The sequence below is a fragment of the Strigops habroptila genome, chromosome 6, assembly GCF_004027225.2.
Source record: "Strigops habroptila isolate Jane chromosome 6, bStrHab1.2.pri, whole genome shotgun sequence".
In the NCBI taxonomy this organism is placed as follows: Eukaryota; Metazoa; Chordata; class Aves; order Psittaciformes; family Psittacidae; genus Strigops; species Strigops habroptila.
Window position 1 is genome coordinate 12,876,838 of NC_044282.2, and position 25,239 is coordinate 12,902,076.

At 39.1% G+C, this 25,239-nt stretch overlaps 1 protein-coding gene across 2 annotated transcripts in view; it reads left to right on the forward strand.

Annotated features, from left to right (window-relative positions):
• Positions 1-8,811, forward strand: part of HS3ST5 (heparan sulfate-glucosamine 3-sulfotransferase 5) — a 197,872-nt gene extending 189,061 nt beyond the window's left edge. For both annotated transcript variants that reach the window (XM_030489640.1, XM_030489641.1), the window contains exons 3-4: positions 2,297-2,435; positions 7,079-8,811. In XM_030489640.1, the coding sequence (XP_030345500.1) occupies positions 2,329-2,435; positions 7,079-8,009 (1,038 nt within the window). In that variant the 5' untranslated portion in view covers positions 2,297-2,328 and the 3' untranslated portion in view covers positions 8,010-8,811. The remainder of the gene's footprint in view (positions 1-2,296; positions 2,436-7,078) is intronic.
• Positions 8,812-25,239: the final 16,428 nt, after the last annotated feature.

Consider the following 25,239-nt stretch of genomic DNA (forward strand, 5'->3'; position numbering starts at 1 on the left):
CAGAGGGATGCATATGTATGTGTTTTCTGAGAAATAAAAATCAAAACTAATTGTTGTAATGCTGAAGTGACAGTTTTACTCAGAGGGAGCAGCACTGAAAGATTTAAAACTGTAAATCTATGAAAATTTGCTATCATCATCATCATCATGTCCTCTTTCCTCTTCTTTAAATAAATAACTTAATTAAAAGAGTAATTAGCAATAACATATCAACATAGAGATATAATATCTCTGCAATTTTTCTTAACAATTAAGCTTCAGCTATGCGTCTTCTGCCTTCCTCAGTAATCAGAATTCCTCATTTATATCTCATTTTTATGTTTATTTTTCAATGTTAAGAAAATATATACTATAAAAAACGCAAAAGTGTATCATGTAGTTAAGGCACTACATAGATAGGAAGTCAGACATTTCACAATGAATCCCACTGGTGCTACAGGTTTTCTCTGTGACCTTGAGCAAATCACTTAATCTCTCTGTACTTCTGCTCCTCATTTATTTTTTAAAGGATGATAATATTTCTTCTGTCTCTGTATTTACATTGCAAACTCCTTTTACACCGGGTTTTATATGATTCTTGTTGCAATAAGGATCTTATCTAAGAATTCTTATTATGGAGTTGTTTTTACTATATAAAAAGCAATATATTCTATATGATGAGTTGTCCTGTATGATAGGTTATCTTGAGCTATGACCTAGCTGTATACAGAATTACTATTATTATCAGCACCAGTTCTAAATTTGCAGACTTTTTTTAACAGTGGCCAGTCAAGCCTTGCACTCTCATTACCCGTTCTGCTTCTGTATATAGCTATGTGCTTATAATAATTTATCCCAGTCTTGCTTGATGTAAATCCTAAGGCTGGAAAAGAAGTGAGCTGCAAAATGAGCTTTGCTAGAACTAAAAGCAGTTTCTGTTGAGACTACTCCATAATACATCAAAAATTATTTGGTTGAGGGAGTGAAACTATGGATGAGTAGTTCAGATGATTTAAGTTTATGTTTATGTTTTTCGTAACAAAAGGATCGATTTGGTGATTAAAGCATTCATTTGGTAGATAGGCAATAAGGGTTTACATTCCCTGAGTGAGATGGATCCAAGTGAGAGGATTTGAACTTAGTTCTCTTGTGTACATATAAGAAAACCCAGGACTAGTACAGAGTGAAGAACCACATCATCTTTGACTGTGCTATTAAAGGAGGAGCTTATCTTTCTCGTCAGTTCTCATAAAAGGTATTACGCATGCAGCTCTGAGTTTCCTGAACAGGTCCACAGTCCTGAACACAAATCTCATGCCTACGGAAGATTCAAGCTAAAGACAGTCTTACTCAGCACTTCTTTCTGACTTACCTAGGGAGCTCCTGGTTATTCTGGACAGATATAACCAGGACAAGGTTATATCTAGCACAAGGTTGTATCTTTTGACTCTTGCCTGCCTCATATTTAAAGTATTTGAAACAAAGCTCATTTGTGGGCTTTTGATGGTCTCTGGAGCACATCAGAAAAGGAAATTTAAGTCTGTGCTTTGATGTTGCTGAAATCTGGGGATACAGGCATGCTCAGTTCAAGGATGCTAATTTGTGTCCCATTAGGTATTGAGGTGACAGCCAAGGCTGGCATCAGGCAGATGAGGTGCCTAAGATGTTCTCCACAGAACAGGCGCAGCTGATGGCTAGCACAGGGAAAGCTGATAGGATGTGCTGGTGTTGAAAAATCATCATTGTACCCACCCCAGCTACATCCTTCTTGGCTCTGTCATCATGGGCTTGCTGGCACAGATCAGGAAATACACTGGTTTAGATTTCTTTCCAGCTTACACTCTAATAATAATAGAGACAGAGCAAACATGCCCCCATATAATATGTGCATAGGAGCTGCAAGCCTAACTCCTGGTTACTGCTGCCTCACTTGGCAGCAAAGCATTTTAAATCTCTGTTGAAGTCTAGCCCAGGCTGATTCTGAAGGGCTTAAAGTCTAATAACATTTACCTAACAAGAGATCCTATTACAATACAAGCCCATATGCCATCAAGACCCAGAATATGGCTATCAAACAGCCCTAGTAATAGTGAGTGTAGCTGAACTGTCACTTCCAGAATTATCACCCTATTCCAGATACATTGACTGGAGTTACCATGTGGGACAGAAAAGCAGTAGCAAAAAAAAAAGTTTTAACTACTTATTTTACAGTTTTAAAAGATTTTGCAAGCGTGGCTTAATCACTTGCAACAACTGATTAAACATTACCCTGCATATTGCTTTCTGATGAGTGTTTTATGTGTTCTTGTCTCTGCAGACTGAAGAAGTCCTGAAGATTGATGGAGGGCCATGCTATTCAAACAGCAGGCGTTGCTGAGACAGAAGCTCTTTGTGCTAGGCAGCCTGGCTATTGGAAGTCTCCTATATCTAGTTGCCAGAGTTGGGAGCTTGGATAGGTAAGTCGTTAAGTACCTGCTCTCTTAATTTTAAGTAGGCTAAGACTGAGATTTTGCTTCAAGGATCTGATTATTTTATTATTTTTTTTTTAGTGTCTACTCATGTATAGAAAGACAGAAAGACTGTCTATTCTAGTAGTGGTTTTCATTGTTCTTTCCTTGCCTTTGGAGAAGAGAGTAGGAAAATAGAGTCACAGGTCATCCCTGTCAAAGTATTTCTGTCTGTCCATTTGTATTCTAAGCACATTGGCACTTGTTTTTGGAGAAGAAATAAACCAGCATACAGTAAAAATGTCATTACAGTAGGTCATTTTTGTCTGTGTGCATATGTGTGTTGATGTCTAGTTTCAGCAAAACAGTTATGATGTATTTATATACCATCTTTTCTAAATTTATGAGCAAGCAATTAATGTGCTACAGTGGTAGTTAAAATTAAGTATGAGCCTGCAGAGTAGCTCATCAAGTTTTGAATACTATTTCACTTGAGAGATTGCTTTAGGGTTTGAGAATTTTAACTATCTTAATTAGCCAGTATTTTCTGAAGCTGAATGTGCTAAGTAAGTGGGTTTTCTCTGCAAGTGATTTCCTAGAGAGCAGTAGAAAATCCAGCAGAAGAAATCAAAGAGTATTTGGCACTTTTGACCAAGCTGAGTTTTGACTGGTTATTGACAGTGCAGCAGTAGTGCTGCTTGCACTGACGCTGCTGTTTGTGTCACCTTCAAAATGGCCTGGGATGGCTCTGGTAGGTGCTACTCAAAGACAAAAGGGAAAAAAAAGAAAAAAGCTATTTCAAAAGGATGAATGAAACAAGGCTTCAGGATTTCCAGAAGTTGGTAGACAGCTTGTCAGTGCTAATGCTCTATTAGTGTCCCTCTTTTAAATTATGGAAAATATTAGTAGAGATCCAAATTGTGACACAATCCTGTGAGAATATGCAGTGCCTGGAAAGCGAATTGAAAACAGATACCTAGTGTCCATTGCTACATAATGTTGAGATCCACCTGAGGTCACTGGGTACCTTCTTCAGCTGCTTAAATCCAATCCAGAGGAGGGAGACCATGTACTCAGCTAGGACCAAGTGCATTGGAAATTAAGCCCCAGAATTTACATCTTCTTTCCCCTGGTGGTCAAAGCACCTCTGATGCTTCAGAGGTGAAAACTTCACAGAGTCTAATGTGATGCTGTAAATGGAGGCAGAAATCCTTACTGGTCCTGCAAAAGTATATTTTATGCTCAGAGGCATGAAATCTAATTAACCTTATGCTATTATCTATGCTTGCACATCTACAGAATTTACTGATGACTATAAAATTATCTCGCCATGGTATTTGACTTGCTGACCTCCTGCGGCAGTGAATTCCACTGGTTTCATGTATAATGTTGCCAATGGCAGTAAAATTCAGTTTCATTCTCTTGCACTACCCAGTGTGAAAAATACCACACTGATAAAAAGCAGCCCCCCCTTTTTTTTTTTTTTATTTGTCATGAAAGAGAGAGAGAAAGAACCACTAGAAAGGGTGAGACACACATGAATTAATTGGAAATGTTTTTCTGACTCAGCACTAGGGCACAATCCAAAGTTGTTGAATCTGTCAGTAAAATGATGCTGAGTGGCTTCAATAGACTTTGGAATAGCTAATTGTTCAGGAAGAAATCCAGATTCATTTATGTTTAATTTATGCTGATCTAATTTGAACAAGAGAGCTGGGGGTGGCCCACGTTTAATAGCCTCATATTAGGCTCTTCAACAGGAATGTTTTGAGTTTTCTTAGGCCTGAAGGGAAATTACCACTAGTTTATCTGATTCATTGAGTCATAAAGTCCAATAAGCTGAGCACTTCCCTCCCGGGGAGGCCACTGTCCTTCAGATCCTGAGTGTATGGAGCTGCTTCACATGTGGAAGTGTCTAGCAATTTTGAGAAGACATGGATCAGTCTTTAAGTTGCTCTACTCCCTCACTGGAAGTACAGGGAGCCTCCACACCCAATTTCCATGCTCCCAACTGCTCCTGCTGGCACCAGGCTTATGATCTTTTGCCACTGTGACACCTCCATTGGAAGATAATTAGCAAGTATTCTGGATAAGGAGAGACAGCACTGCTACTTGTCACTAAGATTGCCCAGGTTTATTTTAGCTGTTTTGAAATTTGTCAAAAATGAAGTTCCCTGAGATGAATTGTTTTACGGTAGGTTTTCTCACCAAAAAGAGTATTTGTGGAGTTTTACTGTAGTAGTTTGAAAAATTCACTGTTTTGGGAGAGCAACACAGTGATATAATAAATGTCATACACTATTTCTTTGCAAAGGACTGCTCTTTCAATGAAAAAAATTACTCAGAGGATTAAAAAAAAATTAACATCTTGCAGTATAACAGTAAATAGTTACATCTGGGGATTCAAGATCGGACCACGGTCGGACAGCCTGATTGCTACCAACACTGCCAAGATCTTTTAAAGGATATTTTTTATTGTTTAGAAAAAGAAGAAGAAAGGGGAAAGATTAAAAAACCTGAAAAGTAATGCATTGAGGAAGGACTTTTAACAACATCCAATCTTAGACTAGAGGATATCTTGGGTATTTATTTACTTTTAAAGGAAACCACCCTGTTTGACAAGCTGTTGTGTTACACTGAAGGCAGTGATAAGTGTCTTTTTGAGCAAAAGAGATAAAATTAGTTGAGATGGGTCTGGAACTGCTGTTGTGGAATCCTCTTTGCTTGAAAACAAATAACAAATACACAGAAGGAGAGGGAAGAGGAGAACAGAGAAAGCAATTACAGCTTCTGTTTCTTATGCTTTTAACTGCCACCTTGCTGCTGCAGAAAGGCTATCCTACCAGCCACACCACAATCTGACCAAATTGTATCACTGTTAAGTCAAGATATTGCTTTCTGCTTGGTCTTTTTTGTGGTTTTGTTGTTGCTTTTTGGTTTGTTTGCGGGGTTTTTTTAATTGGCAGGTTTGCAGCAACATTTCAATGATTCAGTCTTTCTCACCAAGTCAGGCTCTTATTCAGTGGACAGCAGAGAGCAAAGGAAAAGAGCCTAGTTCTTGAGAAAAGAAATAACAAGAACTCACTCCTCATCACACTTTCTAATTAATCTGCAGGACTTAGCTGGAGCACATGTGAACCTAACAATGTCATCTGGGCTGTTCTTCGGTTCTGTCTGGACAGTCTGTATCTCTCAGCATCTGGATAATCAAGGAAAACAGCTAGGGGGGATCAAACTTTTTTTGTCCCAACCATCCATTGTCCTAGCATCAGTGTCAAATTAGAGACCTCAACAAGCAGTGATGGATGGAAAAGCCATAAAGAAATAAATAATTCTGTCCTGAAAGCAGGGTTTGAATAATATATAGTAAATGAGTGAGAGGCCACATGCTGAGACACCAGAATAAATACTGAATACCTAAACAGCTATTAATGAGCATTGCCCATCTGGTATACTGGCTGAGACAGGGGTCCTGTGAAAAATAATAGCTTGTGGCTGTGTAATTTAAGAACCTTATCATAATATATATGCAGAGCAAGCTCCTATTAAAATTGCCTATGCATCCTTTGTTCTTACATATCCTTAATTTTGGAGAGCATAGCTGTGCAAACTTCTTAATAATTTTTTTTTAGGACTTTAGAAGCTGTCTCTCCACATCAATTTCATCTTGAGTGCAATATTGGCCTGTATAATGACTAAAGCGCTGATACAGGAGTGGAGGTGAAGGCTTATTCAAGGTTCTGTGGTAGCAAAATTTGAACATTTTTCTTACTGAGTCATTTCTTGCATTCAGTGACATCAAATACAAGAAGGAAGCATTAGAAAAGTGGAAAATAGGTGAAATAATTGCAGAGTATTTTATATATATATGAAAGAATAGCACAAAAATGTGGGGCAAAAGAAGCTCCATAGAAGAAAAGAAAATTAGGTTTTGTAGGAGGAAACATTTGTGATGATAAGAAAATCGTTGATATAATGATGCCATAAGTGCATTTTGAAAAACTTTTCTTGCCATTCTTTCTGTGCCTTGCTAATCATGTCTGATTCAGAACCTTGGTCTTTCTGATTCACAGGGAAAACACTGGGCAACTTCCAAAGAGGAAGGAAAATATTGAAAGGTGATGCCTAGAAAGCTGTTTTTCATCCTGTTTGCTTCTCTTCAATAAAGAGGCCAACTCTGGATAAGCAGCTAATAAAGATTACACAATGGGAAGTACAGGAAAGAATTCAGGCTAGAATAGGAAAAACGTTGAAAAGAAACAACTTAAATGAACTGGATTTTTAGATCAAAATGGCCAAATAAAATTCATCTTAGACTGCTTCAAGAACTGCCAAGGCAATCACAAACTAATGAGGAATGTGGGAGGTTAGGCAAGGTTCAAGAAGCCCTGAGAACTGTAATCATAGTGCCTATGTTTGCAAAGAGCAGGAGGGTGGAGTCAGGAGTTACTCAGCCAAATCACAGCGAAATATCAGAATAAATAATCAAATGATTTTCAAGCAATTTAATCACTGGCAGAATTAAATAAAAGTTGAAAGCCGGGCTTATGACATTGCATTGTAAAAGGTTTCCAAGAGCATGATTGCCTTATACAGAAAACATGCCTTAAGAGATAGCCTCTTTTTACAAATACCTCTTATTTTGCTTGCAGACTGCAGCCCCTCTGCCCCATTGATGGTCGATTTGGACTCCGCAGCCAGGACGAAATCCCACTGCGAGCTCTGCAGTTTAAGCGGGGGCTGCTCCATGAATTCCGAAAAGGCAATGCCACCAAGGAGCAAATACGACTGCACAATCTTGTCCAGCAGCTTCCCAAGGCCATTATCATTGGGGTGAGGAAAGGAGGCACCCGAGCACTACTGGAGATGCTGAACCTTCACCCCGCAGTGGTCAAAGCTTCTCAAGAGATTCATTTCTTTGACAATGATGAGAACTATGCCAAGGGGATTGAGTGGTACAGGAAAAAAATGCCTTTTTCTTACCCACATCAAATAACAATTGAGAAAAGCCCTGCGTATTTTATCACCGAGGAAGTACCTGAAAGGATTTACAAAATGAACTCATCTATCAAATTACTGATCATTGTCAGGGAACCTACCACAAGAGCTATTTCTGATTACACTCAGGTGCTGGAAGGTAAGGAAAGAAAGAACAAAACTTACTACAAATTTGAGAAGCTGGCTATTGATCCTAATACGTGCGAAGTGAACACTAAGTATAAGGCGGTGAGAACCAGCATCTACACAAAACATCTGGAGAGATGGTTAAAATACTTCCCAATCGAGCAGTTTCATATTGTGGATGGAGACCGGCTCATCACAGAACCACTGCCAGAACTCCAGCTGGTTGAGAAGTTCCTAAATCTTCCTCCAAGGATAAGTCAGTACAATTTATACTTCAATGCCACCAGAGGGTTTTACTGCTTACGATTTAACATTGTCTTTAACAAGTGCCTGGCGGGTAGCAAGGGACGCATCCATCCAGAGGTGGACACCTCTGTCATTACCAAATTGCGCAAGTTCTTTCATCCTTTTAATCAAAAATTTTACCAGATCACTGGGAGGACATTTAACTGGCCCTAAACTAAACTTCATACAACACATTCTGTTGCACCCGAGACATGCAATAAATGTCTCTGCTAAAATATGCACTTTTCATAGACACGGCTGTCAAAGTAACTTTTTTTCATGTATACATATGCAGTGTGTGACCAAATATATGTGGGAACAATTTTTTCTACAGAGTAGTAACTAACATAAATTTACTGTCAGCATAGTTGCATCTTTTAAGATATAATAACAAAGGGAAAGGAGGTATTTAGGGAAATAAAATCAGACACCGTTAAAAGGGTCAGTGTTCCTCTCGTTTAGTGAAGTGTTTATGTGACATACTTATTGATCTAAGCAGAACGTTAGTTTATGCCATAAAAATTCATGTCAGAAGTCTGTAAAGCTGTGAGAAAGCATAATCTTCAGGCTATATTTGGTATGTATATTGCTAAAGGAATACTGACACTTTAAACACAGTGCTGAATTTTTACAATGAGAGTGGATAGTACTATTTTCTTATTATTTGAAATTAATATCTTATCTCATAAAAACTACATTGTTTCAGAGTTCCTGTGGTGAGTTTGCACTATTGTTTTATTGTATGGACCATAGTGTCACTTGTAGCATGTCAATCGTGTCAAAAAAAGGTCAAATAATTTTTTCTTCTATGCTTGTGTGTCAACATCATGTACATAGTGTACAATGTTTGTAAATACTGGTTTCACACTAAGTAATTCTATTTTGTAAACTGAATATGGCTATTTAATTTATTGTGAAAATTAAATTTATTGTGGTATTTAAAAATGGAATGGATTAAAATTACCTATACGTGCAATGGCTTTTCACCTTTACTCGATGTACATCAGTGTGGTCTCTTAGCCCAGACAGATCATGTGTATGTGTGTGAGGGAGCACTGCACATGTAAACTTGGTTTCTACATGATTGAGAAAACTGATACACATGGTTAAGCTGAGTTTATTAAAAAACTCATCCACCTGGGAATCTGGTTTAACACACACCTCAAAGAACATCATTGATGTTCTGCTGCAGCACTTTGCTATAATTAATTCAGTTGCCGTAGCCTGTGAGCTAAAGAATGACTGTAGAAGCTTACTGTAACCAGGTGTACCAAAAAAAACAGAGACACTATTAAAACCAAAACGACAGACAGAAAAAAAAAAAAGATTAGAAGAAGAGTTAGAGAGATTTCAGCACCGAAAGCTGGTGATGTTTCAGAAGTCAAAGAAAACAGTTGTCATACCTCTGCTTTTATCTGGTAACATATGCACCTGCTCCAAACAACCAACCACAGTGTTGTTATTACTGGTATAAACGTACAGCTCATGTTTCCATTCAGTAAGTGTCAAGAAATTAGTTCAGGAAATCAATATTTTCATGCTTTATACATTGTATGGCTCTTAAAGATTCATAAGCAAAAGAATAAAAGCAAGTGGAAAATGTCTTTTAAAAGAAGAAAAAAGAATGAAAAGAGGAAAAGAAACCAAAAAAACCCCCCACAAATCCAAACCCAAAAACAAAGCACCAACCACTTCAAAATCAACATCTAAAGATTGATGAGGACACACATTTTGGAAAGTATCCAGAACGTGAATATTCTGAGCTATGGTAGCAGAGTAGCTGGTAGTTCAGATTATAATAAGATCACGTTTTTCCTGTGGGCTGTTTATCTTGCTCAGTGATTTGGAAGCATCAGTTTTCTAAATAAGTGATTTTTAAAACTCTTATGAGAGATTGCTACTTGTCTTGCTATATCTTTAATCATACATGCTAGCACTGTGAGCAACGTGCCCTTTCTACATGCTGCTTCAAAGCCTTGCCAACAAAACATGGTAGAACATATGTGAATTTTTTCCCAGTAGCTACAATACTACTTACTGTTTTCCTGGATGAGAGTCCTTTATCCTGCCCATGTCCAGATATAAAAGCTGAGATATTTAACTCATCTAATAGTATTCAGTGAGGAGATTTTACCCAATTTAACATTTTTATGCTTTTCAGGTAAGCAGACAGATTCCGAGTGGCTTTGGGTGATACTTACTGGCTTCATATAGCCCTGACTACAAATTATGGCTGAAGGCTGAGAAGTATATTCAATGAAAGGGACAAATGAGGCCAAAGCTACCTCTAAGCATAAAATATCCATTTGAAATGAATATCTCTCTGCATTGATCAGAAAAATTACAGAGACTGTGATCTAACAGGCACGACTACACACATTCCCGTTAAAGTCAGCTGGCTTAACTCCAGTTTATCATTTGCAATTTTGGAGACACATGGATAAATTTAGGTGATATCTTATACAAATCTGGTTCAGAAAGCACAGAGGAATAGTCAGGAATAGCAGGGGAGGAAAGAGGATTCAGAGGCACTGCAATGTATCAAGTAACCTAAAAGAGCAGGAGAGACATTCACTTTCACTGAGCCTGCAATGCAATGTCCTCGAGTCTTTTTGACATGACCTAGTGAAAAGAAAATTTCAAAACTGAATCTTAATACATAGATTCAACACACCACCCAAAGCACACACTTAGGTTAATGGGGATTTTGCTGCAGTATTCATAACGAGTTTGAGAAGTTCTGACCTTATGGTATTTACCTCTTCAGGAGCAATTTGTTAATAATTCATTTCAGCATCTATGCTTTGCTTTCCAAATCCTGAGTGAATCATTTCTATTCAAATTGATCATGAGTGTTCAGACTGGAAAGAGCACTCTTAGCTTGAGTTTATGATTGCAGACTGATGCACAGCTATATGAAGTTGCAGCTGTTAACTTATGGCATTCAAGTTCTCTAAACACTTTGCATCTTTCATATTTTCTGTACCATAAAATTGCAGGCTTCCCAGCTCTGATAAATGTTTGGATTAAAACTGCTAATATTTCTGTGCATTTTTATCAAATTTTCCCAGCTGCTATTTAAACTACATAGAACCATAATTTGCAGCACAAAAGAATATCTGAGATGAATTTGAAATTGTATTTTCAGAAATTAGTATATAGGTAGATAAAGGACTGATATTTGGAGATCAGTGATTCAGTTAGCCCACTATACTGCCTTTTCTTAAACAAAGAAAAATAAGCATAATTAAAATGTATTTGCCCTATTTTAATGTTTGGGGTTTTTTTATTTGCCATGATGTCTAACAATACAGGAGAGACAACATTTTTAGCAACAAATTACAGTAGTTCAAGAGGGGCAATGGGCACAAACTGAAACACAGAAGGCATGTCTGAATATCAGGAAAATCTTTTTCACTATGAGGCTGACTAAGCACTGACACGAGCTGCGCAGATTGGTTGCAGAGTCTCCATCATTGGAGATATTCAAAAACCATCCGGTCCTGGGCAACTGGCTCTGGGTGTCCCTGCTTGAGCAAGGGGAAGGAGCCCCTTTCCAGCCTCAACCATTCTGTGGCACTGTGAAGATCTCTCCCACCATTAACATTCATCTTAAGTATTGTCCATTAGTTCAGCATCACACAGACCACAGAGAAGGTCCAAGCCCAATGTCACAAGCCAGTCCAATCACCATTCAAACCCAAGCTATGAAAACACTACTGTGCACATGTTTACTCCCTGGTGAGCTGATGTAATTCATACTGGGAGCCTATGCAACTTATTGGAACCATCCAACTGGAAAAGATGAGGAAGTAACTTTTAGAAATCTTCCTTTTTCCCACCCTGGATGACCTCAGCAGTGATGTTGAGTGGCAGAGGATACCATAATACAAGGTCCACAGCAGGTAAACTTCCAGAAAAAAAGTTCTTTTCAAGAAGCCAACAGTGAGCCATGCATGGAATTCTGTACAGCAAGACACTGAGGTATACTCAGAAACTTGGGCAATAGAACCATTAAAATTTGTTTCACAGCTGTCTATTATTTAAATTTTCTGCAATACCTAATTATATTAGCAGCTACTTATACTGGACACATGCCTTAGGGATATATCCAGACTGCTGAGTGAATGCAAAAGATTCACGTCTGAATGTATGTACTAAAGATTTAACTTATATTGCTTCTCCTTTTTGATTTTAGTAATATGTAAGATCAAAGTGTAGATCTTAATTTGAAGAAAATAGAAGCAAAAGTTCAATCAACCCACAAACACATGACAATGAAGTTTTAGAGAAACTTCATTTCCCTGTCCTCAGTGTAGGCTCCTTGATAATGATGAGACTTGTTGAAATCATTATTTAGCAAGTTATATCTATTTTATTCTAAACAATCAAATGTTAACAACAGTGAAAGAATAAAGCTCCTATGAAATTACCGTGTGAAGCTTTCAAATGATGCTTTTGTAACAGATGAGACTTTTCTACTTAAATGCTCATACACCTGTCTAAGGTGCTAGTTCAGAAATTTCATGAGTTTTTGAGGTTTTTCTGAATTCTACAATTCTGTTTCCAGACTTTTTCAGTTTGATGGAATAAACTGATTATTAAACTGCAGTACCTAAATCCCATGCTGAAGCCATTGAATACAGTTATTTTGCAGATGATTTCACACATGCAACTGGTTCATCTCCCATGCAGTAGAGTGTTCTAGCAAAAGGAGTGTGCTTGCAGTTTAACTGATATATCTCACTGAAGTTTTAGCAGTGCTGGAGAATGTTCCAGAAATAGCATATGTCTGAAATAAATTATACGCTTCCTTGGAAAAGGCCAAAGACAGAGCCATCCTTGGAAGGGATTTTGAATACCCACTCGAAAAAGTTCCAGGCCTAGCTTCTCCTAAAGCTGTTAGTACTGGAGCAAGGATTATCCAGAAGCCTTGTTTGTTAATGACATCTTACAAATCACTGCTGTTGGTTTTGGTATAATGACTGAGTGACCAGGAAGTTCTTGAATAACCCTTCTTCATGAAGAAAGGGTCAGGAGTTGAATGTTATAGGTAGTAGTATTTCTGCTTTCATTTAAATAGGATAAAATGTTATTTCTTTTCTGTGTAAAAACATTAGAAACCAGGTTTGTAGAAAAAGCCTACAATCCCATGGCAGTTTAAATCAACCCACTGATGCCTGCCAAGGTCCCAACCTCCCTGCCCACATGATGTACTCTTTCCCTCTCCTTTGCACTGACTCTCATGCTTAGCTGCTTCTTCCACATGGAGCTGCTTCAGTCCACTATGCAAGCAGAAGACTAACCTATCATAGAATCATAGAATCCTAGAATAGTAAGGGTTGGAAAGGACCTTAAGATCATCTAGTTCCAACCCCCCTGCCATGGGCAGGGACACCTTGCCCTAAACCACATGGTCCAAGGCTCTGTCCAACCTGGCCTTGAACACTGCCAGGGATGGAGCATCCACAACCTCCCTGGGCAACCCATTCCAGTGCTTCACCACCCTCACTGTAAAGAACTTCTTCCTTATATCTAATCTAAACTTCCCCTGTTGAAGTTTGAACCCATTCCCCCTTGTCGTACCACTACAGTCCCTAAGGAAGGGTCCCTCCCCAGCATCCTTATAGGTCCCCTTCAGATACTGGAAGGCTGCTATGAGGTCTCCATGCAGCCTTCTCTTCTCCAGGCTGAAAAGCCCCAACTCTCTCAGCCTGTCTTCATACGGGAGGTGCTCCAGCCCTCTTATCATCCTCGTGGCCCTCCTCTGGACTCGCTCCAACAGCTCCATGTCCTTTTTATGTTGAGGACACCAGAACTGTACGCAGTACTCCAAGTGAGGTCTCACAAGAGCAGAGTAGAGGGGCAGGACCACCTCCTTCGACCTGCTCGTCACGCTTCTTTTGATGCAGCCCAGGATACGGTTGGCTTTCTGGGCTGCAAGCGCACACTGCTGGCTCATGTTAAGCTTCTCGTCAACCAACACCTCCAAGTCCTTCTCCGCAGGGCTGCTCTGAATCTCTTCTCCGCCCAACCTGTAGCAGTGCCTGGGATTGCCCTGACCCAGGTGTAGGACCTTACACTTGGCTTGGTTAAACTTCATAAGGTTGGCATCGGCCCACCTCACAAGCGTGCCAAGGTCCCTCTGGATGGCATCCCTTCCCTCCAGCGTATCAACCGAACCACACAGCTTGGTGTCGTCGGCAAACTTGCTGAGGGCGCGCTCAATCCCACTGTCTATGTCGCCGGCAAAGATGTTGAACAGGACCGGTCCCAACACCGATCCCTGAGGGACACCACTCATTACAGGTTTCCAACTGGACATCGAACCATTTACCACAACTCTTTGCGTGCGGCCATCGAGCCAGTTCTTTATCCACCGAGTGGTCCATCTATCAAATTGATGTTTCTCCAGTTTAGAGACAAGGATGTCATGCAGGACAGTGTCAAACGCTTTGCACAAGTCCAGGTAGATGACGTCAACTGCTCTGTCCCTGTCCATCAGTTCCGTGGCTCCATCATAGAAGGCCACCAAATTGGTCAGGCAGGATTTCCCCTTGGTGAAGCCATGTTGGCTGTCACCAACCACCTCGTTGTTTTTCATGTGCCTTAGAATGCTTTCCAGGAGAAACTGTTCCAAGATTTTGCCAGGCGCAGAGGTGAGGCTGACTGGTCTGTAGTTCCCCGGGTCTTCCACCTTCCCCTTCTTGAAAATGAGGGTTATATTACCCTTCTTCTAGTCATCGGGAACTTCACCTGACTGCCAGGATTTTTCGAATAGGATGGACGATATATGAACTTATCCTAAAAAGGTGAGTAACATCACTAAAAATATCCTGGGTCAAAGAAAGGTATGTTCAAGTCATGACCTGTCACTAGAAACGGCCAACAGCTAATGCTTCAGGAAAGACATAAAGACAAGGAAAGCATGAAGACATTTCCAAACTCCAACAGTTTGCAGTCATCGGATGTCTCCTCTGGGAGAGCGGGGTCTTCAGATGTAGCAGCACTGAGTGCCTTCCTCTTCTATGTAGCTAGAAACCCCTTGAACCCACTGACAAGGTGTTCCTGAGCTATACTCTATATCCTCCCCTCTTACCGTTTTGCAAGACTGGATGTATAAAATGAAACAGAGAAGATTGAGTAGTACCTTCAAAATCTGATAATGAATATGATATGGTAATAGAAGTTTTATTTTCCTTCCTAATTCACTTTGAAAATGCTATGACTTGTTTTATTAGTTTCTTAAAAATACTTACCACACTACTTTAGACTCATTGGAGATCCCTGAGCAGACGTGGTTCTCAGATTTGTAAATGACTGCAGAAACAGAATAAGTTATGATAAATTTTACTTTTTAAAGGGCTTTTTTGCAGAGAAAAGGACTTATGATAAATGCTTTAAATATATTTTTATAGATAAAGATATTTTTATAATCTCCAACAATTTTTGTTATTGTACCTGTAAACTCCAAGGACACCAACTGGCTACTGGGCTACAGCACTTAGTCTTCTAATTCAGTGACAGTGTTCAGAGTCTATTGTATAAGATTTACGTCATGAAGTAGAAAAAAAAATATTTAAAAACATTAACAGCATAGATCTGTTCAGTCTCAGATTGCCTTATAAGAATTTAATTTTGTTACTGAAGGCTCATGCATGTTACTGAAAAAGTGATGTGCCCTGGCTAATCATCATTACTACGTATAAATTGATTTTTCCTTCGTTTATGAGTTTCTCTGAGGAGATGCTTTATGTGTGATTTTCCATAGCACTCTTCTACCAGCTGATCAGCTCTGGCTAATCTGTTCTTTAAAGCCTGATTTACCTTCTGACAACTTTGAGACAGACATAATAAACTCGTCTTCAGAACTACCAGCTATCACTAACTGCATTTACATTTATAGAGAAAGGATTTTCAATTCTTTCTGCAATACTGCACCGATGAAAGAGTCAAGCCCTTAGAGAACATCCATGTGTTATCAATCTGGATACCAGCCTTTTTCCCAGGGTTTGAATTGACAAGTGCAAGGAAAGCACAGAAAACACTAGAATGCCATCGTCCATCTGCTGCACCGTGCTTAGCATATGGTAAATAAGATTACCTGCTGTTCTGAGATCCCTATTAAAACTGGCAATAGCATGACTTTAGGGGCTGATGTTGACCAAGCTACATGACTCTTTTTCTAGCTTACTTTCAGTTCAGATTTGACTCTATTCAACTTCAAGTCAGTTACAAAGGTCTCTCTCATGGTGCACTGTCCCTGAAATGTATGCTTCGTGAGACTGAAAAAGAAACATCAGCAGAGGCTGACACCATCTTTGCCACTATGACTGCAGAGAAACATTGCAGCACAATGAATTTAACTCTGCTGACGTCCTTGCGTTTTCTAGCTGATTCTCTAAACTTCCAAAATAATCTCCCCACAGCAGCAGTGATCACTACTTTAGAAGGCTAATGCTTCTATGAAAACATCCTGATTATTGATCAGGATTTGGGCAAAATATTAAACATCTGTATTTTGAACAGATTGCAGTCCTTTGATACAGTACATACACTGTACACATAATACAAAGCAAATCATAAGACATGGCAAGGAAACAATGCCACTTCAAACTATTTAATGTTATGCTGCAGGCTGATTAAATAAACAAAAAGAAACATGACAGACTCATGCACATCTTACTCCTGGCCTTAATTGCAAACAACTGTTTTGTAATGTATGAGGCCTTTGCCATCCAATTCCTTGGTTGATTTTCTACTGATGAAAGACTTTCCACTTCATTGAACTGTGAAGGCATCATTTCTACTCCAAACCCATGGAGACAGAAGAATTAATTTACAATTCCCTACTATATGAAAAAAGTGATAGGCATTTCATAAGAGGTGGGACTAGCAGCAGCACTATTACTAACTTCATCTTCAGAAAATTGTTCCAGCTGTTACAAGCTCCTCAGTGTAGCTCCACTTTAAAGGAGCAGAAAAAAGCCTTTTTACTTTGAATGGCTGTGGTGCACTACAGTGCTTTGCAAAGCAGCAGCCCAAACCTATAGGATTGGTGAAGCAAAACCATCATTTGTCTTAAAAAAAGAAAAGCACTGCATTTGCTATGCATTGAAAGGGCCAGCCTCTATCAAGGAGATAAACAAAATAATGTTTCGTTTTGGTTTGGTTTTTTAAGTGAACGGTAAGGCCAGTCTTGCAAGAGGTAGCCATGTTTAATTATCACTGCCATCAGTATAATTAGCAACGCATATCCAGCAGTTAACGTTACACCTTCAGGCTCATTTGGACCAATTTGCTCTGAAGGCCGATAGGATTAACAGGAGAAACTTGCACTCAGTGCTGATTAAGGAAAAAGTCTGACTATGTTTCCATCCTGAAGTCTAAAATTGCCACCTGCATACACATGGTCTGCCCTGGTACAGTGGACTACCATTCTATCCACTGATAACGAAAGGGGAACAAGTACAGCTACTTACACAAGTTCATTTATATTTAAGATCCAGTAAAATCTCTTTTTGCAAAGCCACAAAGGCTTTATCCTAAAATGTTGTAAATTGACGTTAAATATTTCACAGTTGTCATGTTCACTTTCACTTTTGACACTTAGATGTTAAAAGAAATCCAGAATATAGCTATTCAGACATCTTATCAAGATCAAGCCTTGGAGCTACTTAACACTCCAAATTTCTACTTTTACTCAATTTTAATGGATTGGAATAGCAACGACATAAAATGCTGAGTTATTCAATAAATAAAAGTAGTAGCAATGCATTTTTATATTGCATAAAAGAGTAGAAATAATCATAGGAGTAGGTTAAAATTGGAGGTACCTTCTTTTCCTGTTGTTCCTAAGTGTTATCCTACTCTTCATCCCAGCTTTCTTGTTCAGCACCAAAAATGCACTGAGCTAATTCCAAAGGCTGTTTATACTTACACTGTGGCTAAGATATGCTTTGAATATATGAGACAAGTATTCAAATTCCCCCAAGCTGAGAAAATTCTGTGATGTAAGATAGCCAGTTTTTTGGGCGAGTACAAAACAGAACTGCTGGTGAAGCAAAGTTGTGTGCTATGAATGTTTGCTAGGCTTGCTCAGCACCAGCTGATCTTGTACAGCCTCCTCAGGAAGTCTAATGGACAAATGCCATGAAGTCACAGAGACACAAAAGGCTGTACTGATATTTCTGGTGGAGACTGTATTGGTTACTGAATCACTAAAGGCACTGTCCTTACTCACAGTAAGGGTAATTAGCACCTATTCCCGGGTTACAAATTCTACAAGGTGATTGCAAAGTTTAGGCATTGCAAAAGTGATCCCCAGTACCACAAATGTCTTGGAGTGACACGCTTGAGCTAGAAAATCTTATGTGAGAAACCATGCTTTAGGTCTGAAAGTTAGCAGTTAAAACCATCTAAGCTTATGAACACTGTAGCAGCCTGCACAGTGAAACCAGTGTTATCACTGTTTCCAGAAGAGAGCTGAGACCAGATACTCTGCAATATTTCATCTCTGAATTTCACGGCTGACATTATAGGCTTCACATGCTATGGGGAAACCTAAATACTCTAACTGTTTTGGTCAAATGGTTAAGTGGTAGAATTGCTCTATTAGCCACCAAGCAATCTTCAAACCTAGTAATGCATTATGAAAATAGCATTAGAATTCGTATGAGTAACACTGGTGATCTCATTTCTTTTCTTTTATGGCTTTTTATTAGTTACAATTCAGCAGATCTGATGTCCTTTTAACTTGCACAGCTTTTTGTGTAATCAAGCCGAAGGTGTAGTAGCACTTTATATTCCATTAATTCCAGTTTTTCTGCTGCAGCTTTATGGAAGTGCAGTCTGAGAATCTAGAAGGAGCTCATTTTCTCCCACAGAAATAGAAGCCAAATCCAAGACAGAAGAGCCGACAGGAATGAAACACCTCTGCCTTAATTTAAGAGATGCTATCTGCCATGTCTATAGCAAAATCAGTGGGAGATAGTGCTTTTAAACCAAACTTTATGATCCTGTAGAGACAAGAAGGAAGTTTCAGGTGTGAAAAAGCGGGGAGCATGACAGCTGCTGGAGCCATTATTTGAAAGAATGTATTCTCAAAGACAGGTCAGGGATGTGTAATAAATACACTTTGTCTATATTGATTTTGGTCCTATCATATCCAGCCAGTGTATCCCAGCATATTTTCTGCTTGCACCCAAATTGGGAAACTCCACTGGTGTTACACTGACATGCCCTGAGTATAGTCAGGTAATGGACAGAAGCCTCTCTGGAGGACTTACATACAACCCCTGGGAGCATGTGTGCACCCATTCTCCTTCTCCTCTGCTTTACCTATCCCACCACCTTCCTGATCTGAATCTGCATCATTAGGGTCCCCATAATCTCTACCAGAAAGGAAACACAAATCCAGAATAATGACTAATCCAATGTCTCCCATGAAGGTTGTTGTGGGTGGTGCTGACTGACAACAAGCGGATGAAAACAGGGAAGCTCCTGTCCTCAGTGCAGCTCACAGGGTTGAGCTATGCTTCCCAGCCAGCAGAGAAGCTTGGCTTTGCTGTGGGAACCCAAATCTTCAGTGGTGGGAGAGCAGGAGCAAAGAGGATTCGTTTACTGATGCACCCTGTCCCATCACTCAGTAAAGAGGTGTGCTTCTTGGGGTGGGCTGCTCTCATCTTCTGCTTAGGGATATAATGCAGGTCTCTCCCTTGCTACATAACCTTTCTGTATATGTACATGCAGAGCTAGTCTTATTTTAAATCTTTCATATACATCTGCTTTTTCATAGTCTCCAGAGCTCACCTCCATCACATCTAAGCTCTTTCCGCTTGGGAGATAGACACCTGCTATGGGTCTTCTCTCAGTCTTTCCCTGAGGCTGTTTAAAAAATCTCTTGTTTCGGTAAGATTTTATTTGTTTGTTTGTTTGTTCACATATATTGTTGTGGGTTTGCATTACGGAAGGGACTCCATGACTTTTGCGTGCTCTCCTTTTGTAAAGCAGTAGATACGTAATTGCTCAGATTTCTCACATGAGAATAATCTTGCCCTTTTGCTGGGTTTCTTGCTTGGTAACTCAACAAATTTCCAGGGGGGCAGAAAGGGCAGCTCTTTATGTCAAGCCAAAGGTACCATGAGCATGACTGACAAAGGTTATTTCTCTCCTAATCAAAATATAGGAGAAATTAACCACTTAAAAAGGAGCTAATTCGAGTTGTCAGCTCAATGTTGCAGATGAAGGGAGATGTCTGCATATGTTTTGAGCTACTCTAAAGCAGGCATTGCCAAGCTGTGACTCCTGACCCACATGAATTTTACTCAGGGACAGTTCATGCATGCCTTTCAGGCAAGGATTATGTTATTTCTCAAACACCTGGAAAGCCATTAGGCTGCAGGATGCAAGGGAATCTGCAAAAGTTGACGAAAAAGATGAGAAATTTTATGTATTGAGCTGGCCAACTTGAATTGTCTAAATGAATCATTGCTATAACCCTGCAGCTTGCATCTTGGAAGGATAAACAGCTACTGTATCTCAGAATAAAAGCCACAGGAAAAAACTTGGAGAAAATAAAAGTGATAGACAAAAGGCACTAGTTACTTCGGAAGGAAAGAATGCATAGAAGCAAGCACAGATGTAATCTGACAAGAAATAGGAATAAAAATCTGTGGCTGCAATTATGAAAAGAATTATATTTAGCATAGAGAAAGAAAATAAAACAAATCAGTTGCCATATGTGAGAGCACAATATAAGAGATGGAAAAAAGCAAAACCATTTCATGCTAGTCAAAGTATTTAAGAGGAATCAAAAAGGCTTTTACAGGTATATTGGAGCAAGAAAATTATAGAGAAAATAACTTGATAAATAAACTAGGACATATATTCCCCAATGAATTGAAAAAATACCAAAGAAAGATTTGAAAATGAAATTTAACTCAAAAAATAAGAACTGAAATAAACTGAAGACACATATGGTACCTTGCGTTTTCTGGTATCTTTTTCTCTAGATATATACCTTTGCCATGTAGGTTATGCATCCCTACATAATCATGAGCACCTGTGCAAGGTTTGTGCTATCTGATGAGACTGACTGAATTCTGCGCCCTTGTATTTGTGTGAATGAGGGCAGAGGTCCACCAGCACAACTATTCTGCTTTCCAGTAAGGAATATAGGAGTCTACAAAAGTCTTATTCCTTCTTAGCGCAAATAAGAACGACCTACCTGAAGTGGACACATTCAGTGTAATACCAGATATTTTTTCTATTTTCTTTCTATAAGCCAAAATTTCAAGGGATCCACTTGTTCAGCTGAGTGCCCCAGTTCAGCTGTGGGATTTGGGCTTCCCCCCTGATCCCAGCAACCCTCCAAACCTTCCTGCCCTCAGGTCACCTCCAGCAGAGAGACCAAAAAGCATCTGCCAGCAGCTGGATATTTAGGCTTGAATTTCCTCAGCTTGTGGAATCTGAAGTCTTGGTCTCCACCTGCAGCTCTCACCATCACCAGGGTTTCATAGCAAAGGAAAGCACAACGGTGCTGAACACAGGTCTCTTTGGAATAGCACCTGCCTCTTGCTTGTCTGCTCTTGAAGTGCCTGCCGAACTGGATTAACAATTAGGTCACTTTTAAGATGTTACAAAGCCAGGTAGTCCTAATTCTGAAGAACTAACACAGCTGTAATTCTAATAATAATAACAACAATAATAGTCATAATAATGAGCTGGATTTTTCAACAGAGCAAGTGGAGAGACCTCTCTGCTCATCATTAAGAAGCAGAGAAGTTAGCAATCTGTCCAAAAATTATAAGGCAAAGTAACACCACAGCTCATGATTTTGTACAAGGGCATTTCTGCTGGAAAGCTCAACAAATTGAAAATAACTTCAGTGGTGCATCTTTTTAATATGTTATTTTAAATACATTATTATTAAATAATTAATTACATTTTTAAACAGAAAGTTCAATGGTTCTATTTAATATTTTACCAACACTGATGAGCATAAAAGTCTTTTCCCAGCCATTTCCAGATAACATAAAAATTGGCGAGAGAATAAATAATCAGGAAGTCAGATACTGTTACCCAATGATTGCCTTTTTTGTCATTTTGACCAAAAATACATCATTGGTTTATTGAACCTGACAAAAAAAGATCAAGATCAGGTTTTATGCAGAATTGCTCCATCAGTGTCAAGACCATTTACATTATGCCTCCTTCAGTATCACTATCTCTCCTTCCAATTTTGTTATCCGATAGCGCACAAGTCCCTTCTGCGTCATCTGCAGGATGAGTTATCAGGATGCAAGGTAGTTTTCATAGATCTCTGGGGGTTACTATATTTCTGTTCTTTAGCAAATGTCTTCAGCATATGAGATATCTCCATTGTGCACACCAGTTATGCTGACAAGGCTAGGATTTCCAAACATCTGGTGGCTCAACTGGCTCAGGCACAACAGCTTCACTTCACATGCTGGATATGTAGAAACCCCAACCCAATGGACCTTAAATCATGGCTGGGTCAAAACTGTTTGTACTGGGTTGAAATTTCTGGGTCAAAAAAAAAGTGCACATGCTCTAGGAGAATAGTTAGTTCATCTGTTTCATGAAGAAGCCTCAGAACTTATCCCACAAAGCACATGAAAGAGGTTTGTTTGACAGCCCCGTTGACTGAAAGCTGCTGTGAAGAGCACCAAATAGCCAAGAGCAGTGTGAATTTCACTATAGTTACAATAACTGCAGGACAAAGCAGGACTAGAGGAGAGAGACTGATCTAGTCTTCATTCCTTTTTCAGTCCTTTGCTTTTCAGCTGTTTCATGTGACAAGGTCTCCTGTTCATAAAGAATAAGACTTTCGATTCTCAAACATTTTATTACAGTAAAATGAGCCAGGAATAAGGGCATAAGCTCTCATAGCCAAGGTTTCTAAGTGTAATAGTAGTTATTAACTGGTGAAAATCTTAGTGGTAGTTTTTAATAAAAGATCACTGAATAGAAGTTCAACAGAGACCCCTGAAGACTGAAAATGGACTAGTTTAATGTCATAATTAAGACAAAATCCCATGAGTATGCCAGAGATTATAGAACAGTTATTCTAACTTCTTTTTTAGTAAAGCATTAGGTACCATTTTTCAGACATCAAATGGTAACACTTTAAAAAATAAAAAATGTCTTGATTTAAGGACAGGCAGCCTTCCTGAAGAGAATCATAGCCATGTTTCACTTAGAAAGGTAATAAGAGGCAGTTGACTCCCATTAATCTTGAGTAGATCAGAAGGACACTGATAGCATAATAAAAATTTCAGTGAGTGCATAATAAAGTTTCACAGTGGTTATGAAGGGCTAAAAGTTGTGAGAAAAATGGAAGAAATTTGTCTGGTATTAATGTAGTACAAGCTTTTGGCAACAATGATACTTCCATGACTATCTGTATGAGTTTGTCTATCTAAAACTTGAAAACAAACTGCTCCACACGATTAACATCAGTGCCAGTTTCTAAATTGTGAATTAAAATATAGGAAGACTATTTTTACAGGTGGCTTTCCCACTTTCAAGAGTTTATTTCACAACTTGGAGAAAACATCAACAAAAATCTCAAAAGAAGCAGCAAGTGAGCAGCTGAAGAAGCAGCTGAAAAGCAAGATATTTATGAAAGTACAAAAAATATTGATGTATGTTTCCAAGCTTAGGCATTCAAGCTAGAAATTATTGGCTTTTAAGAAACATATATGATCCAATATAAATGAAGGCTCATCTTACTATTAAGGCTCCTCCTGAAAATGCAGGCACTGTGGGTTGAATTTTTGGCTCTGCCTCACCCTCCCTGAGTGACCTTTGGCAGGTCACTTGTGTCTTGGTTTCTTCTCAACAAGGGAATCATGTTTCTGTGCTGTGTAGAGGTTATACTAGGTAAATTCATTAACATCTAAGCCTGACTGCACAGCAGTAAGGAGCTAATAAATTAGACATGTATCAGAGAAGTTGGTGGCTACAAAAATCTGTGTTAGTGTGACAGAAAACCAGTTTCACAAACATGTTTTATAATTCTTTTTCCCTTGACATTTAGAGTTTCTAGACTTTTACCAAACTGCAAAATGCCTTCAAGCTTCAGTAGCTTAGCTTCAGCCTGATAAGGTAGCAGATGCCACATGAGAGAAGGCACCTGTTTTGCACTATGCCTGCATTAGGTAATTATGTGCAAAGCAACCTAGATATGTAATCCATAAAAGTCAAACCATTACCTCTGTCAACTTCTTGAGCTACTCATAGAGGCAGTGAGAGTGTCCTGAAAGAATCTGAAGAGAAGTATAGCTCCTCAATGAAATTGGTGCACGTGTCTACAAGTGTGTGCGCATCTGTTTCTGTGTGAATCTATAGATTCACAGATACAATGTTTTTTCCCCCAAGAAGCTGGTGGATGAAGCAACAACAGCAAGCTCATGTTTGTGTAAGTGAATTGGAGCCAGATGGTGAAATATTATAAACTGAAAAGTTCATAAGGTCGAACAGACATACGGTTGAAATGCCAAAATGTCACATTAGGTCAGTAAGTGTCACCACAGTAGTATTTCTGCTACTTTGCAAAAGGAATAGGAGAGAGAAAATGATCCATCTTCTGCTTTCTGGCCCTAGAGGTCCCAGATCACAACTGGCTCTAGTCAATAGCATTGACTCAGCTAGTGAGTGTGACTGACTGGGACAGGTTGTACCTCAGAATGAAGAAGATAACACTTTTATATTTAGTTGAGATTCCTCTGTAGAAATCTCAGCTTTCCTTCTCATTAGCTTGTTTTAGCAATGTCAACTTTTAATCTCATCACTTGTTTAACAAACATATCTGGCTTCCCCGTGGTAGCATGCCATAAACTACACAAGTGTCATGATCCCCTCTGCAGGGGGTTCTACTTCAAGAATTTGGGATCGTATTCTTGTATTCTCAGTCACAGTGGTCAGTGCCTTTGAAGAATCAGATTTGAAGAGCATCAGGATCGAGAGAGACTCCATGGCTCAATGCTTAAGTTTGCTTAAGGGCCTCTTTCCCATCAGGCTCCTTTTCCACGTGTAATTGCAAATTCAACAGAGTTTCTTCCTATGATAACTCTACCACCACATCAGTAAAGATAAAGAATGTAAAGACAGTAAAAATGAGAATATAAAGTTTTTGTGTTTGCAACTAAGACCTTACAAATTATTTGGGATACCAAAGGCTTGGGCATCACCTACCTGAACCACACCACCACATGCAGAATTATCGGAAAATCAAGGAAAATCATAGGAAAATCAAGCTAAATGGTTTCACTCTGTTCTATGTACCATTATGCAACCAGCTGTTCCTGCTCATTTTAGAACAGTATGCTAATAGCCAAACCTGAAGATTGGCAGCAGTTGTAACACTTGGAAAAACAGC